This window comes from Ptychodera flava, assembly GCF_041260155.1.
Source record: "Ptychodera flava strain L36383 chromosome 3 unlocalized genomic scaffold, AS_Pfla_20210202 Scaffold_27__1_contigs__length_13241970_pilon, whole genome shotgun sequence".
NCBI classification, from domain to species: Eukaryota; Metazoa; Hemichordata; class Enteropneusta; family Ptychoderidae; genus Ptychodera; species Ptychodera flava.
In genome coordinates, this window is record NW_027248281.1 from 12711960 (window position 1) to 12730160 (window position 18201).

At 38.5% G+C, this 18201-nt stretch overlaps 1 protein-coding gene across 1 annotated transcript in view; it reads left to right on the forward strand.

The window, feature by feature from the left end:
• LOC139126277 (uncharacterized) overlaps window positions 1-18201 on the forward strand; it is a 73698-nt gene that overhangs the window by 53331 nt on the left and 2166 nt on the right. The window contains exons 5-9 of the mRNA XM_070692321.1: window positions 881-1032; window positions 10070-10138; window positions 11675-11743; window positions 15917-15964; window positions 17951-17984. Of these exons, the coding sequence (XP_070548422.1) occupies window positions 881-1032; window positions 10070-10138; window positions 11675-11743; window positions 15917-15964; window positions 17951-17984 (372 nt within the window). The remainder of the gene's footprint in view (window positions 1-880; window positions 1033-10069; window positions 10139-11674; window positions 11744-15916; window positions 15965-17950; window positions 17985-18201) is intronic.

Here is an 18201-nt window from a genome sequence, read left to right on the forward strand (position 1 = left end):
GCTTACGTTTTTCGTCAATTTTCCAAGGCCTACGCATGGGTCACCGGAGTCAAAGACTCGCTTGGCTTTAGCTTATCTTTCCACCGAATGGTCTCGACATCGTTAGTATGAATGAATTGCAATGATGTGATTCGACAGGAAGACAATATTTTACTTTAATTTTCAGTCACGTTCTTAATGTTCGGAATGCATTATCCTTTTTAAGTGAGCAATTTGTCATATAAACCCCCGCTCATATATTTTGGGTTTCGCTCATTACATTTCGCTGGATTATTTTACGATAAAGATCGATTTAAAAAGCCAAATCATGTAAAACAACGCTTTAACGATACATTTGGTTGACTTATTGGTAAGTCTGATAATCGAATATTGACTGTGATGACTCAGCAAAATCTGGATGAGGGTAACCCAAAATACATTAGCACTGCTAATCTAATTTCATTTGATTCGTATTGCAGGGCAAATATATGTCTCAATGACACGTTTATGCAAGTCACTTGCCGCACCCGTTCTCCAATAATTGTCTGCGCATTCAACACCACTCTTCTTCAATCGCATCACAGTACATCACGCTAAAATTGAATGTATTTAATGATTTTGAACGATCCTATGATAAGAAAATAAATTTATTTTTCATGTTCAAAAAAACAACGCCTTTCATAGAAACGTACTTTTTCACACTATGAGGTAACATTCAAAAAAATGAAGGTAGCATATTCAAATGGGATTCAAAAAAAAGCCTTTTTGGAACTCAAGATTTTCTTTAAAACTTCGTAGCTGTCTGATGATTTTTCGGAACGGAGTTCACGAATGCTAATTGTAATCTAACAAATGGTACTAACATGTTGTTTTATACCTGTTATTTGTATTTGTATTGCAGTAAAACGTGTCAATGAAGGCGGAATATCGACCACGTTAAAAGTTATGATCGGCGTAGCTTGTACTGGAGTTGTATTAATGCTTATTTTATGCATTTTAACCTGTGGTTTCATCCTCAAGATGAACAGAGACGGGATGCTTTATAGGGTATCGGTAGGTAGCGTTGTGCATTTGTAGTATGTAGGAGTGTCAAATACAGAATTCAGAAACATACATATTGGTAACATAGCTCAGAAGATCATGCACCTTAAATAGTACGCGGCATGTGGAATGGTTTAGTACGAACCGTTGAATAGTGGTGACACTAGAATAGAAGAACTCTCAATGCTCTTAATATATGATGTCATTCTGTAACTTGTGTAATCAAAGCTGGGGCAAGAAATAATTTAAGCAGACACCGCAACTTTAGAATTTTACGTAAAATACATTTAATATTCCAGTTATTGTCAGTTTATCATAACATATATAAAACACAATTGGAACTAATTTGCGATAATTGGGTTTCCATATTTTTACAATTTCTTTAAAATGTTATGTGCCGTATGGCTGAATGTTGCAATATTACAAATTACTAATAAAAGCAAGAGTGTAAGCTTAACATACAGAGAAAAGCAGATGAGCTTACTTTTGCATATCAGACAGACGTTAATTCACCATCTTATTATCCTTAATTAGCTCCAATCGTGTTTAAAATAAACGTGTTGTACATTTTGATATTATTCCCTAATCTTCGTTCGGCGAAGAAAAATACTACTGAAGGAATGTTCGTGTTACCACTTGTCTTCGACTCGTGGTGACACGGCCATAATGTCACGAGTATTTTCCAAGAGGAACGAAGAAAAATATTGGAGAATAATATAATTATTACATGCACCGGCCAAGAATTCATCATTTCTTGCAAAATAACCAGAGTTTTCCACAACAATTCTGCGCCTAAACTTCTGGACTACTTTTGGAATAATATTAATGGCGGTTCAATCATTTCTAGTCGTTGGTGGCGTGAGCGATGAACATGGAGCTTACATTTGTGTAGTAAATACGGAGCTTAAATTTAGGCAATCGGAGCAAAAGGCATGCCAAATGACCTCACAAAACACGTTCATTTCACTAAGTTATACACAATTTCAAAAATAGCATAGGCCTTAAAATTAAATAGGAAAAAAATACATTATTTTACATTATACGTTATTAGTCGAGAACAAAAATCGACTGAATCTCAACAACACGAATGCTGTGTTACGTGGCGCCCGACAGTACCCGGGTTGCAATGCCAACGGAAGCGAGGGTAATGTAACCACCTTCGAGTTCGTTCCGAAAATTTACGTAACTCCTTAAGATATACAAGCGTCACATCGATGTTTTTTTCGTATTCCGTATTATTATTACATATGTACCACAGTTTACTTGCATCGAAGCGCGCGCGTACTACCGGTATTTGCACTGCAGTGCAATACCGAAAACATTATGCCATTCCTTTATGTTAATGAGTATTTACCACTTTTGACCCGGAACTATTTATGTTTGTAAACACAAAAAATGTCATCTACAAGATTTCGTTTCACTTTGGTTCGATGCTTGTTATAGTAAAATGCTTGACATTACCGATTAAAAACTACGACAAAGAAAATTGCATGTACTTATTATAGTGTGATGATGATGATTTTTATTATCCGGAAGAGCAGTTTGTTTGTCAGCGAAGCAAAAACATCGACAACGGGCGACGTCCGTTTCTAGCTCCATAGATACACGGTGGCCGCCGTACCACGGCGACCATTATACATCGCCCAACACACGTAACTGCGGGCGCAGCGGAGCCAGTTAAACAGTTAACATACGTTTTTGCCAGTAGTTTTCCCACCGGATATTCCCTGTTTACAATAAAAAGTCACTTTTGCATGCAGTTTATTCTGTGCTTGTGTACGTCCTACACGCTATTGATAACAGAGACTGAGTAAGCGCTTCTGTGACGTGCCCCCGCCCGGGACGTGCCACGGCGCGGTGAACACTGAAATTTGATCGTTCGACAAGTTACGTTTGCCATATCTTACTTAATTCCCATAAAAATCTTCGAACTGTTATTTGTATCGATCATTTAGAAGAATTTCAAGCTCAAAATGTGAAAAAATCAAAAGCGTTCCACGTTCAAAGTTCTCTTAGTTTGGCAATCTATGGCATGTTGCTACGTACGTATGTGTGAGCATGGATGTCTATTTTTTACATCCATGGTGTGAGCGATCGCAAGCAGAGTTCAAGCCCTCCGACGTTCCTCTTACGTCATCCGTGATAAACAAGTAAACAATAGTTTAGCCAATCAAAATGGAGGGTGTGGCGGCGTTGACCAATGAAAAGTGAAATCTGATTCGATGCCTCATTACAGTATGTCAATGTTATATAACTCCGCAAGGTCGCCCTGAAGCTTTGGCAGACAAGTAGTACGCACAACTATCGTCGATTCTCTCGATAAATGATGCAAATAAAAGATAGAACATATGTAATAATAACAGAACCCCATGGCCTGTGAGTGCAAGCGCGCCGTACTAGCGGTATTTGCACACGTGCTGCGGTGAATTCGGCTGTCCTTTCACTCGCTTCGCTCGTGAAAGGACTGCCGCCGAATACACCGCAGCACTCGTGCAAATACCGGTAGTACGCGCGCGCTTCGATGCAAGTAAACTGTGGTACATATGTAATAATAATTATTACATATGTACCACAGTTTACTTGCATCGAAGTGCGCTTACTACCGGTACTTGTACTGCAGTGCAATACCAAAAACATTATGCCATTTCTTTATGTTAATGAGTATTTACCAATTTTGACCCTTAAAGGGAAACCTAAGTCCAGCGACATTGACCGTTTATCCCTTCCAAAATCACCCTTGAATAAAATGCAGCTCAAATTTGCAACATAATTGCACGCGCCGACAACTACGGAGCGACGAAAAGAGACATTGAAGTAGACGACATTTATGGAAATGAGCTCGGAATCCCATGGGCGCGAAAGGGCTCATGGGAGGAGCATGCGTGACGTCATCGGCGATACACGAACGTGTGTGACAGCCTACCAAAGCATTGGAGTCTATGACTGCAGGAGTGCAGTTCTGCACGTTACGACTCTTTAATGCTCAGTAGCATAAAAAATAGTTAACTGTTGTTCAGTTGAGTGCAAAAATCACTCAGGGAAGAACAAACGGAGTCAGCTTTTACCGTCTTCCCACAGAACAGCTTTTTCGAAGACAGTGGCTAAAGAAAGTCGGGCGAGTTTAAAAATCTGTAAAAGATACAACGTTATGTTCTAATTCTTTCAGGATGATTGTTTTATAAGGTATTTCGGGATTCTGATACCGATACAAGACTATACTACACAATGCGGTTCGTATCTTGACATGCTGAGTCAGCCTACTATCGCCGGTTTTAACCAGATAAATATTAATATTGGCGATTTCGGGACTCTAAAATCCGAAGACGAAACTACACAAAGCGTCTCTTATCTTGACATCCCGGGTCTGCCACATCGCCGATATATAACCAATAAATATAGGCAATTTCGGGACTATACCTTGTAATATTGATATTACAAGATATTGGAATGACTCTTTGCCTACTGTGTCTCGGCACGCCGGGTGTGAGAAATCGCCGATATTATATTTACCCGAGAAATATCAATTGCGCCGGAACTCCTAGGCTAATATCGATACCAGACGATCCTAGATTTACTTGCACTGTGTAGTGTTGGCATGCCGGGTCTACGAAATCACGGATATTTATCCGATAAATATCGGCGACTTAGGACTTTAACTCTGACACTAGACGATACTTTGTCAAATCGTGGGTAAATATCCGATGTATATAAGACTAGAGATTTCACCACCTAACAGATCTGACCACCCGAATACCTCTGTCCGAGCACACAGACTTCGTCGAGAGGGCCGATCGGATATCATCGGGACTCGGGAGGCCCTTGCACAAATTACATTCTTTACATGTAAACATTTTTACTTGGCGATCGGGACTTGAACAGAGGACATATCGGAAATCATCGGGAGTTTGGGCTGGTCTTGTATGAAATATATTCCTTACAACAAGCTTTAAGACGATACTATTTTTTTAAATAGCGGGAAAATATTCATTATATCGGCGATTTCATCACTTTGTAGATCTGAGTAAGTCCGACTTCCTAAGTTCGACACCAGCTTCGAAAAACAGACGACACTATAATAGATTTGTCAAATCGCGAATAAATATTTTCTGATACATATCGGAGATTTCGCAACCTTAAAGATCTGGCCAAGCTCGATTTACACGGTAACACATACAATCAGTCAATCATTCCGTATCATTCACGAACCAAAAATTAATTTTAAGCGACTGATACAGATAAATCTGTTTTAGAAACGTAGCGTTGAAGGATCGCAGGGTCACTCAGTCTCTCCAATCCAGTTCGGGGTCTGTACAAGCACAGTGACTCCCTCCGCTGAATCATACACAAAACGCAAGCAACCAAGATATGAACGATGTTTTGAGATGCTTTCTAATTATTACATATCTTGGACAGGTTCAAATTAGTATGGTTTGATTTCAGTCAGGGAAAGTAATCCTCGATGTCAGAAATATCGCTGTCCGAACTTTCCATAGTCGTCTCACGAACGCGCTGAACTGTTCACAGTACTCCTCCAGCTGCAAGCTACAATCGTCTGTATCGCCAATGACGTCACGCACGCTTCTCCCATGAGCCCTTTCGCGCCCATGGAATTCCGGGCTCATTTCCATAAATGTCGTCTACTTCAAGTTCTCTTTTCGTCGTGCCGTAGTCGTCAGCGCGTGCAATTATGTTGCAAATTTGAGCTGCATTTTACTCAAGGGTGATTTTGGAAGGGATAAACTGTCAAAGTCGCTGGACTTAGGTTTCCCTTTAACTAATTTAATTGAAAAAAAACCCAAAAAATTGTGGTCTTAAAAATTTCATTTCACCTTGGTTCGGTGCTATTTATCGTAACATGGGTGACATTTCCAATAAAAACCATGACAAAGAATATCGCATGTACTTATCGCAGAGTGAGGATGATTTTTGTTATCCGGAATACAAGTTTGTCGTCAGCAAAGCAAGATAATTTACAACTGGCGACGTCGGCGCAGCATAGCCACGACTACAAGACCAAAGTACAACTTACTTCCAAGTAAGGTAAATCTGTAAGTGTAAAGCCAAGATTCGCCAGTGTTTTAACCGAAGCTGAAGTTAACCAACATGCAGGTGTACCACCGAATACCGAGGGTCAACTTAGCGGTCATAAAAAACATCAGCAGCCTGAACAGAATACGCGGTAGCTCCGAGCGACCAACACTTTAGAGTAACATTCTTTTGTAGTCCTATCAACATAACTTGTTTGTGTTGATTGTTTTACTTATATTGGTGAGTCTATAGGTACGAAGGGCCAAGGAGCAGTAACTTTCGACAATTGTTTTGGTTGCAGTCACAGACAAATATGGACAGACTGGAAACGCAGCATGCCTTTTGTTCCATGGTCGTCTCGGTAGACTATTTGCTTTTCATATTAAAATGAGCATCAGAGGTGTTAAACTTTTTGGAGGCTTGGTTTGTGGTTGATAATTGCACGAGATTATGCGAAACATACGACGAGATGGCGTCGTACTGCCAGTCGCGTAGCAACCATAGTTACTTTGTGAGCTCTCAGGCAAGAAACACCGCTTCACGCCAATCAAAACATAACACGCCAGCAGATTCATAAACATGTCCTACCTTGACGCACGTGTAAAAGACTGTATGACTGACCGTAAACCATTGAGTAAAACCATACAGTATCGATAAAAGACTTTCAAATTTGGTTCAAACACACTCATTATATATTCCTAAAAATATGAGAGGAATTTTTAAAACGGTAAAACTCACTTTCCTGAAGCTCAAAACACTCCCGTATTCGCCAGCACGTCAATTCCGCACAGCACCACACGACAACAACACAAAAAATGCCGAACATACTTTCGCTTAACAATTGGCGAAAATCCGAAAATTACCGAAGGGTGCATGTTCGGCACTCTTCGGAAAAGAGAGGCGAGAGCAACCTGAGGCGAGGCTAACATGGATGGGTTACGTAACCGCTTAATGCCTTAAAGTGTATGTCCCGCATAAATTCAAATTTAATTTTGCTTAAAATGAGCCATGCTATATGATTTTGCCACCCCTACTTTATCAAATAAATGCATCACCCCAATGAAACGACGATGTTAAATATTATAAAAATGCAATATGTTGTGCGACTTTGAAGTTAGCTGCCATTCGGGTCGTTTCGGAATTCGCGGGCATTGCCAACGGAAATGACGTATCTAATAGAACGTACGAGTGAGTGTGTTCACCTCGGCCATAGCAATGCTTACCGCTGTGGCTTCAACATGGTGAGAAGTTACGCCTTTGGTGGCTGAAGGAACCGCAGCTATTGTCAGTTTATTGCATTGTAGGATGCCGTATTAGCCGCATTTGCCAAAATTACAAGAAAGGGTCGGAAAAGAGGCATTCAGACAAGCGTTTTATGCGGTGCACATTTTCGAGTGCCGTGACTTCGCGTCGAATAAACACGGTTCGGAAGCCAGATGTACGGTAAGATAGACTTTAATTCCTGGAGTTACTACATCGATTATGTAATCGCAATGCCGTACCATTACGACCATTGTCACCAGAAAGCATTCGCGTGTATCATCATCAACTGTGGACAAGAGCGAGAACAGCAGTAAGACTGCGACAGGTTGCCCAAAACATGTCAAGGATGCGGGAGCCGCGGAGAAGTATAGCCGTGTTTACATCCCCCAAGACTGATCGCCGATTCAGCTGCTTTACGAAAGTGATTGTAAATAAATAAATGAATACAAGTACTAGATCTCATGCATGTGTGACTCTATAATTAGTAACGTTAGGAGATATCTAATTTTATATTCCTAAAAAGTGTACGTATTTATTGACTGACTCTTTGCGAGACTGAACGATAGGTTGTGTATAATACAGCACGGCGCTGCCAGTAACAGTGACACAACGTGTAGCACAGAAGTTTATACTGTTGACGAAGCAGTCGCGTTGTCGTCATCTGTACCCTTCTGCTCGACTAAGTCTCCCCTAAAATATTTTAGCTTCTTTGAGAATTTCGCAGTCATGAAACAATGAACACTGTGCTTTATATCGCTGACACTTAATCAAGAAAAAAACCTGCGGAAGCATAGCTGATCACTCCGTCACAGAAATGGCCAGCTGAGCCGCCCGGCCTCGGGTGCCAGTGTGCCCGATATTTACATCATGTCAATTTTAATTTATCTCTTCCCGAGAATTTGGCTAGACATGTCTTTACGGTCACATATTTTTAAAAGTGCCAATGTTCATGTGAGGTTTTATAACGCCAAACTGAAGATTTTGCGGCGAGAATACTACCTTTGGTGTTTATGCTAACATGACCCTAAGCCTGTTCCACTTCCAGCTGTTGATAGGAAAGATGTGTGTTATGAACGGTGGACAATTTTCAACTTGATCTCTACTACATTTATCTAAAAGCGTCATGGCGTAATTCAAATTTTTATATATAGATTTTGTACGAGGCAATTTGTGTTGAGAAGTAATAATAAGGTGGGATGGCAACTCCGGACTTTTATTCATATTTTGGTAGCTTGCGGTTGTGTGTACGGTAGCGCACTGGTGTGTTTGACTGTGGTCACGGTGTGCTTGTCACAGACGCGACGGTCATCAAGAGTTCCACTCTTGTTCTCGTTTAGGTTAAGGTCCCGACTGTTAAAATTTGCAGGCCTGTAAATTCTGAACAGCTTTGTCATATCTTCTGTGACGATGACATTCTCAGTTGCACTGCTTTCACTCTTGAAATTATCACTATCTCCATAGTCAATGCACGAAGTCACCACTACCCATTCTATTAGTGACGTCACAGCTACTTTCGCTAAAACGGGGCGAGCTCGGCAATTTCCGGAAAATGTCGCCATGATTGAAATCGAAAAGTGCAACTTTTCCCGTGTTTTCGTCGAAATAACATAATACAACCGTCTAAAAGCCGCTTAAATAAGCTTCAGTGTGTGTGTAAATGTTTGTTTTATTAATACCAATTTCATTGACAACCAGAACTAGATTATACGCCCCAAGTCAAACGAAAAAGTCACAAAATGTAGCAGGACTCACACTTTAAACAATATTACCCGTTGCGAATCTGGCTATGTTTGTCTGTGTTGCAGTATAATTTGATGGAAATTCTGATGATTATGTGATAAAATCACATACATGGTGACACATTTGCCGAAAGCTGTTATCTTCTCTTATCAATTGTGTTTAATTGTTTAAAATAATTAGTGCTTGGGATCGGCAGAGACGATCTCTGTAATTTAGGTGAATGGCAGTGCGAAAGATAAATGAGCGATGCTTTCTTGTAAGTAATTGCTTGGAGAGTAAGAGTTCCAAATCTTACGCGAAATTTGTGATGATATAAATAGGAAGGCCAAAATACTTCCGATTTAAAGAGAAACCTTCTTTTTTTGGAAAATCCGTTAGTTAACTCGCAAGTTCTGCCGTTTCTTAGTTTTGTTCTCTATCAACGTATAACGTCATCATTTTAGTAAAGAAGCCGCCATCACAGTTAGTGTCTACGTATACTGAACACGCAGAAATGTCCGTTTTATGCAGCCTGCACTGAGGTATCGCTGTACCCCTCTACACTTTGATCAGCTCTCGACCATTTGGGTTCACATTACTTCACACGTCACCCAGGCGGCTGAGGCGAACTGTCTCTTCATCGACACCTTAGCTAATGAAAGCTATTCAGATAATTAAGCGTCACATACCATCAGGGCAACGAAAATCTGTTATCTCGGACACTTCAAATTAGCTTGCTTACAGGACACCTCCGATCGGTTTTACCTTTTTGGTCCACTAGTACAGTCATCAACCAACTGGCGGGTCTCTTAAACTATTCTTCCTTTTTATTACCTCATCGGGCTGCGCGCTCTCGTCTACTACAATCACTCCTGTTTTTTCGAAACCCATCGATATCCGAAATGCATTGTGTAAATAACAGAGTCCATTTACGGCCATATCTAGTCTCGCTTTATATATACTTCATTACTAGAAGTAGGTGTATCTGCGATTTTTTAAAATTTTGTCAAACACATCAATGATATTACTATTGATATAGGTTGCCGCAAAGGAACCGAAGGAGGATGCCACATTAATTGAATTGAAACGCTCAACAGATGAAAGAGTGGTAAGTGTCTTTAGGTACCTTTCGACATTGAATTCGGTCCTATATGTTCATACGGAATCTGTGTGCTTCAGAATCTAGTATTAATTAGGGTAGGGTTACTAATTTGCGCATTTAAAATCCTCTTATCAGGTAACAGCATTAAGCCAAACCTTAGAGAATGACATTTTACATGTAACTTTATACCATGAAACAAAGTTAGACATAACAATCTCCCTTAGAGTAGGAATTACAATATTTAATATATTTCAACGATGTTCTCTAACTTGATCACATTCCCGTGTATTTCATGAACGTCACTTGTTGTTTATCTTTGTATGTATTCGTCTATTTATTTATTTATTTATTTATTTATTTATTTATTTATTTATTTATTTATTTATTTATTTATTTATTTATTTATGGCATCCCTTTTCGAACAGGGGTTCACTAAAACAATATGGGCAGCAAATCCCACTAAGAAGCGACAAGAAATTAAATTGCAGAGATGATGAAATGCCACGCAAACGGTGACTGTAAGGTTGCTAAAATAAAAAGTAACAGTTATCAAAAGCAAGGTTATATCTATTTTACTATGCATCAATTAAGTGAAATGTTTGTCAAAGAAATTATTCTTGTAATGTATTGAAGAGCCTTCATGAAAATCGTATATATTTTTTTATTCTTGCGTCAGTTTAGTTCATTATTGTCCTAAAACTTTTCGGTGTTTCTCAAAGCCCTTCAAACTTTTACGTCGGCAACATCGCTCCGCAGGCGGAGAGCGGCAGCCATTTTGTTTGTTTACGTTGTTTACCATCAAATGGCAAAAATAGTTCGGGAACGCTCTAAATCCGATGAAGTTTATCGTGTAAATCTTGCGGAGTTGGTGGGCTTAAGTAGGCACCCTGATATCGATTAGTAGGACTATAGGAGATGGACGAAGTTGAATTGTTCGAACGGCATCTGCAACAAACATCAGCCTGGTTTTTAAAAGAAAAATAAATGTTACAGCCAGTGACCAAAAGTATTCGTGAATTTTGTGAGCTTCAAAAAGATAGGGGACTAAAAACTGCACAAAGATATAAAAAGTCATATGGTCCGGCTACGCTTCCACAATGAGGCGTACGCTTAACCATAAGACATACAGCCCTGCTACGCATGGCAAGCCAAGGCATACAGTGAAACATTCCAGCACTCACGTTTTTAAATGCAAGAGTAAATTTCTCATACTTTTCACAGAAGAATTTCTTCGGCAATGTATGGTTAGGTCTGTTGTAGTTCCTTACTGGACACCTTCGACCGGTTTTACCTTTTTGGTCAAATAGTTATCAACCAACTGGCGGGTCTCTTAAACTATTTTTACTTTCTATTAACTCATTGGGTTGCGCACTCTCGTCTACAACACTTACTCCTGTTTTTCTGAAGCCCATCGATATCCGAAATGCATTGTGTAAATAATAGAGTTCATTTACGGCCATATCTAGTCTCGCTTTATATATACTTCATCTGCGATTTTTAACAATTTTGTCAAACACATCAATGATATTACTGTTGATATAGGTTGCGGCACAGGAACCGAAGGAGGATGCCAAATTAATTGAATCGAAACGCTCAACAGATGAAAGAGTGGTAAGTGTCTTTAGGTACCTTTCGACATTGAATTCGGTCCTATGTTCATACGGAATCTGTGCTTCAGAATCTAGTTTAAATTGGGGGAGAGTTATTAATATGCGCGTTTAAAATCCGCTTATTAAGTAACAGCATTAAGCCAAACCTTAGAGAATGACATTTTACATGTAGCTTTATACCACGAATCAAAGTTAGACATAATAATCTCCCTTAGAGCAGGAATTGCAAATACATTTCAACGATGATCTCTAACTTGATCACATTCCCCTGTATTTCATGAATGTTACTTGCCGTTCATCTTTTTATGTATTCGTTTATTTATTTATTTATTTATTTATTTATTTATTTATTTATTTATTTATTTATTTATTTGTTTATTTATTTATTATTTATTTACTTATTAATTTATTTATTTATTTATTTATTTATTTATTTATTTATTTATTTATTCATCCATTCATTCATTCATTCATGAATGCCCTTTTAAAACAGGGGCTCACTAAAACAATATGAGCAGCAAATCGCACACAGCAGCGACAAGGGAATCAAATGGCAGAGATGATGAAATGCTACGCAATAACTATACAGAGGTGACTGTTACGATGCTAAAATGAAAATGAACAGTTATTAAAATGAAAGGTTATATCTATATTACCCTGCATCAATTATGTGAGAAGTTTGTCAAAGAAATCATTCTTGTAATACTTTGAAGAGCCTTCATGGACAACCTATATACTCTTCTATTCTTGCGTCAGTTAAGTTCATTCAGTTGTTCGAATCCCGTTCGGGTTATAGTAAAACATATTTTTCTTTAATCTGAGTGGACAGTTTCTGCTGGTAGATATTTACTTGTCCCAGAGTCTGTCTGATAGCTCAGTAAAAAGCTTCGTGCTTTTCCGATTACTATATGTGTGTTTGTACTCTGTCTGTGAGTCGTCTGCTCCATGCACACTGTGTTGCTCGGTCACGCACAGGATTGTAACATCTAAGTCGGTTGCTGTGACCAACTCTTTTGGGTTGGAAACGGTAGCCGACTGGTTTTTTTTGTGAGGTCTAGCAGCTAGGCGATGTTGCCGTGAGTGTGTGGGGGGTTCGAATTCCGTTTGGGTTATTGTAAAAACTATATTTCAGTCTTTGTCATTAACTTTAATTTGTCTTTCTGTTGCGAACTGTTTGCCTTTAAAAATAAAAAAGTTCGACACTTTCATCTTCTGTTCCAGAACAAGTGCAGACCCAATACATATGAGACCCGGCTTTAAATGTTAATTGGACTTCAATGAAGGTATTGATAGACGTTAGATAATTCTCCCATCTAAGTTTGTTTATAAATCTTTGATTGCCGGCTAAGGTGATTTTTTGGTCATATTATATCTTTATACCTTATCATTATAATCAAGAACCATGTGTTAATTTTCTTTCAGCAGACTATTGATCATAATATTCAGATTTATTATTATGCCAGCGGCTACTTTTGTATAGTTTCAACACGGCATTTTAGATTGTGTTCTTGTCCACCTTTATTGATAATCAAGAAATGAACGACACTCTTTTTACCGTGAGATATCAATATCAAAAGTCAATCAAAATATTACTCATGGTGTTTTAGCAAATGAGACCAAGTATTTTTAGGAAGAAGAACATCCATCCAACCAACCATTCTCTGATGCTAAATATCGAAACTGAAAAAATGTAATGTGACAGAGGGAAAATGGAAATTGCATCTTTGAATATATTTTAAGAAAAAACACAAAAACAAATACTTAAAAAGTTATTTGTTTATCGAGGAAGGCAGTTGACCAGGTCCATCATTAAGTCGACAAGAGCGGATTCAATCAAGGAGATCAGAAGTTGTGACTAGCCATGATCAATCAATGGGTATTTAAATTCCGAATTGCGTAACGTAGGCGGTTTCCTAATGTAGGTCTGAGGACGCCAGTCGAAAAATCTTTGAGCAAGATGCTGCAATACAGGCGAGCAAGGAATCGTGTGAGCAACTGATCTATGATGCAATTATAAGGTTCGGAGATTAAGTCACGGAAACATGTTTTCAATGTTATTCAGAAGTTGCTTTTGAAATCAATTCTAAGTAATGAGTGTGCACTATGACTTAAATGTATGGACGTTCGGTCGTCCTACGGCACGGAGAGGAGCCGCCATTTTGTTTGTTTACACTGGGAGTTACCATGTCAACTGGCGTCGCCCGCAAGACATCGCTGTCACGCCACTCGCTCTACCTGTTCGGACATAGACCGGCAGAATGTTTACTAGAACGGCAGAATGTTTACTAGAGATTATTTGAAAAAAATGCAATAACTTTAACAGAAACACCAATGGAAAACATTACAAGACTCAACATGTTATCTCCATATTTAGCAACCCGAAATATCCGTTTTCCTCAAAACCCTTCTAATTTCGACGTCGGCGACATCGCTCCGCAGGCGGAGAGCGGCAGCAATTTTGTTTGTTTACGCTGTTTACCATCAAATTGCAAATATAGTTCGGGAACACTCCAAACGATGACGTTTATCGTGCATATCTCGGGGAGTGGGTGGGCTAAAGTGGGCACCCTTGTGTAGGTTACTAGTAGTAATAGTAGTAGGACTAGGAGATGGACGAAGTTGAATTGTGGGAACGGCATCTGCAACGAGCATCAGTCTGGTTTATAAAAGAAAAAAAAAACGTTACAGCCAGTGACCCAAAGTATTTGTGAATTTTGTGAACTACAAAAGAAATACCGAAATAAAAACTGCACAAAGTCATAAAAAGTCATACGGCCCGGCTACGCTTAGCCGTTAGACATACAACCCTGCTACGCGTGGCGAGCTAAGGTACATATGTTTTTTTCAATTAAACATTCTACCGCCCAAGGTTTTAAATGCAACTGTGAATTTCTAATATGTTCCACAGAACATATTAGATATGAATTTCTTCGGCAATGTAAGCTTAGGTCTGTTGTAGATGTAACTTGTACATTGAATACGTCGTCAAGTGTGAACGGTGTGATATCGTATGCCGTGAAGTACATCATTATATTATAAGATGTACAACACATGGTTTGGCCAAGTACAAATGATTGGAAAGCAGTCGTTTGTTGTCTTCAGTTACGTAAAACTCGTTGGGTAGAACTACACCACAAAAATAACCTAGTAAATCACTAGTTTTATTAAGAATCTTATAAAAATAATCGCAATCATACCAATCCATAATCCAATAACACTAGGTCAAAATTTGTAAGACAATAGTTGTAAACATAGACACAAAACAGCACAGAACAGACAGTAAATAGACGGTACAAACAAAGTCAAATTCATGAAAGAAAGATATATGGACCTCTGGCCAAAAGACCAAGAAGTGATGTCAGGTGTTTCGAAAATAGTAAGCGCATCCTGCCCCACATGTGGCACCCGCCATATATCAATCTGTAAGTCAGATAGGTAGTGGTCACTAACTAAGGCCCAATGTCACCGATGCCATCAGTGATCATTTGTCGAAGAGAGATATTGTATTTATCTACCAGCTTGCGATACCTGCCAAAAAAGGGCCTATCTTCTGGAAAATCGTATTCCATGCGGTTGGCAAAGCAATCGTCAGTGAAATATTTGTAGCAAAGTACGCTCGTGGCTACAGGAGTAAAATTAACTCGCTTTGCTTTTACAAATTCGGTCCATTTTCAGGCCAGATCCTCATCCTTCGGCCATTGAAACAATTTTGATACTGAATGAGAACAATGCATAGCAACACAACGCTTAGGCATTGTTACAACTTTTTACAATGGATTTGGAGAAAGCACTAGCACACAAAAGCTCTGACGTGAATAGCGCAGGCGGCCAATATCCTCCAACTGACGTCATACCCGACATTTGCCGAGAATAACGAAGATTTGTATCTTTGTTGCCAAGGGCGTCGCTAGGGCCGTTATTCGAAACTAGTCGCTAAGTTTGAAAAATTCCGATGCAGATCTTTTTGAGCATTTTAATCGTCGAAATAAACAAGCAATAAAAATGTCAGTTTTACTCTTCACCGGACTTTTAGTCCCAGTCGTTATGCACGTTTGGATGTATTCATATGTAGTCTATGTCACAACTATAGAAGCAAGGTCAAATACTGAAAAAAACATATCCTATTTAATTTATTCATCAAAAAAGCTATAAGTTTTGTTTTAATTTATTTCAGTCTGAAAGCGTTCCAAGTAAAGTGACGTTCAGAGACACTGGGGATATTGTAAGTAGCAGTTTGTGTACTTTTTACATCATCCGGCTGTCTTTTACCGTGTCGTATGTATTTTCGTTCAGCATATCGTTCTGTATACAGAAAGTTGAGGGCCAGTATTGTGGGCTTTGAAACAATTAATGATCTGCACAAAGCTGAGCTCGTAACCTCATTAAAAACATTGAAAAGTATCTTTTATCAGCCCTATTTTCTGTACGGACTCTTAAAGTTATTAACAAAGGGATCAGTTAATTATCTTGTCACAAAAAATGTTCTAGACCCTCAAATGACACTCCAAGACACTGTAAATAATTGACAAAACTTTTAACCATAGAAATGCAAACAGTAAACATTTCAGCATTTGTACCAGGTAACGAAAAAATGATAAGTTATTGAAATTGACTGTCAAGTAATTCGTTTCGTAACAATAAGTATAAATTAAATTTAAATCACTGAACGACATCGTGGATTTTTAAAAATATTTACTTCAGTGACGTTACAAGTTCAGTCTTTTCCAGGGATTATACGTTGTTTGGTAGTGCCAAATGTTTGTCCTTAAACCGTCTTGCACGGCTGCTGTGTAGAGGTACTGAAATTCATTCTTGCAGAACCATGTGCTTGTGTTTCTGATGATTGTGTCATAAAATTGTATTCTGTCTAGTAAATTGTATAATGCCTGATCTTAAGTTATCTGTGTATTTGACTTGGTGTAGGTAATGGAATTTACAGACTGTAATCTTTGTTAAGTCCAAATACCTTGCATTTTATTCCATAGCAAAGAGAAGTGTCACAACATTACGTAGAATGTTTCAATGTACGTATGTCAGACTTTGCGAACTTTTCGTACTTTAGAAACATGTGTTGACGAACTCGATTTTCACAGTGTAGTCCTGTATCTAACACCATCGGAAGGTGCACAAAATTCTCGGTCTTTCCTATGGGGCCTAGTCAAAGATGATATGTATAAGATTTGATGTGAAATTTTACCACAAGTGCAAAATTGTAGGAAGACCAAATCACAGTATTGCAAACGCCCGTTTACAATCAATTCCTGCATTTAAAAACCGTATATTTCGTTGCATATAGTCTGCGTTGGCTCCCTACCTTAAGCCAGATCAGGAAATGAGGTCGTGTTAACAACAATGTGTACATAACACTATTGCAACTAATTTGAGATGATTGGATCTTTATATCTTTCAAATTTCTCAAAGGTGTTAGGTGTCCTATAGCTGCATGTAGCAACATTAGAAGTTACTCATAAAAACGTGTGTAACTAAAAAGAAAGGCAGATGAGATTACATTTGCAGATTCAACATACATTACTTGACCATCCAATTATCCCAAATTAGTTCCGATCGTGATACATATAATCAGAAGCGATAGCGCTGAGAAACATAACGTCAAAAACTATAAGGAAAGTCATGGATTGGCTACTAGGAATTAATCACTGCAGGATGAACGCTTTATCAAAATTTGAAGAAGAGGATTAGCACCTAGTGTTTTGAAATCAAATGACAATGAGACGAAAGGATTTAATTTCATATGCTTGCCTTTACGTAATCAATAAAAGAATTCTAGATTTCATACGATTTGAGCTTACATGGACACAGTTTTCGTGCTTCAATGGAGCTATTCAGTCGTCATAAATATTCCTCTGATAAAATTAAAGCTGCAACATGGAGATGGTATAAATCACGCACTTCTCAAATTCCCAGTAATCCTGACATACATAACGTAGGGCGCTGTCAGTAACAAACAAACAAACTATGAACGGCAAGAAAATATATATGAAAAATGTTTTTCTGGCCATTAAAAATATCTCGGATGATTTTTGACTGGCTATACGAATGTGTCACAGATGATGGAAATTAGGAAATATACGACATGTATTTCAGAACAATGACACCAAACAGAGGAAAAACCTAACAATCTAAAACGAATGCTGCTAACTGTTTACATCCGAAAAGCTTAATGAGTGAAATTACTGTTTCTCTTCAGATTACGGAAAGAAGTATTCATGGGGAAAACAGTGGTAAGTGGCATGCGATATAATAATTAAAACTTACTTTTAGGACTTTATATGCCGTCAGGGATAACATGTTGGCGGGGATGATGAGATAGGTGTTGGTTGTCATAGCGTAGAACGACTAAAGAACATATTCCTATGCTATTTGTTAAGCTGGAACAAACCTTTGTGCATATGATACATGATAATAATTGTATATACATGAAATGACACTTTTGATATT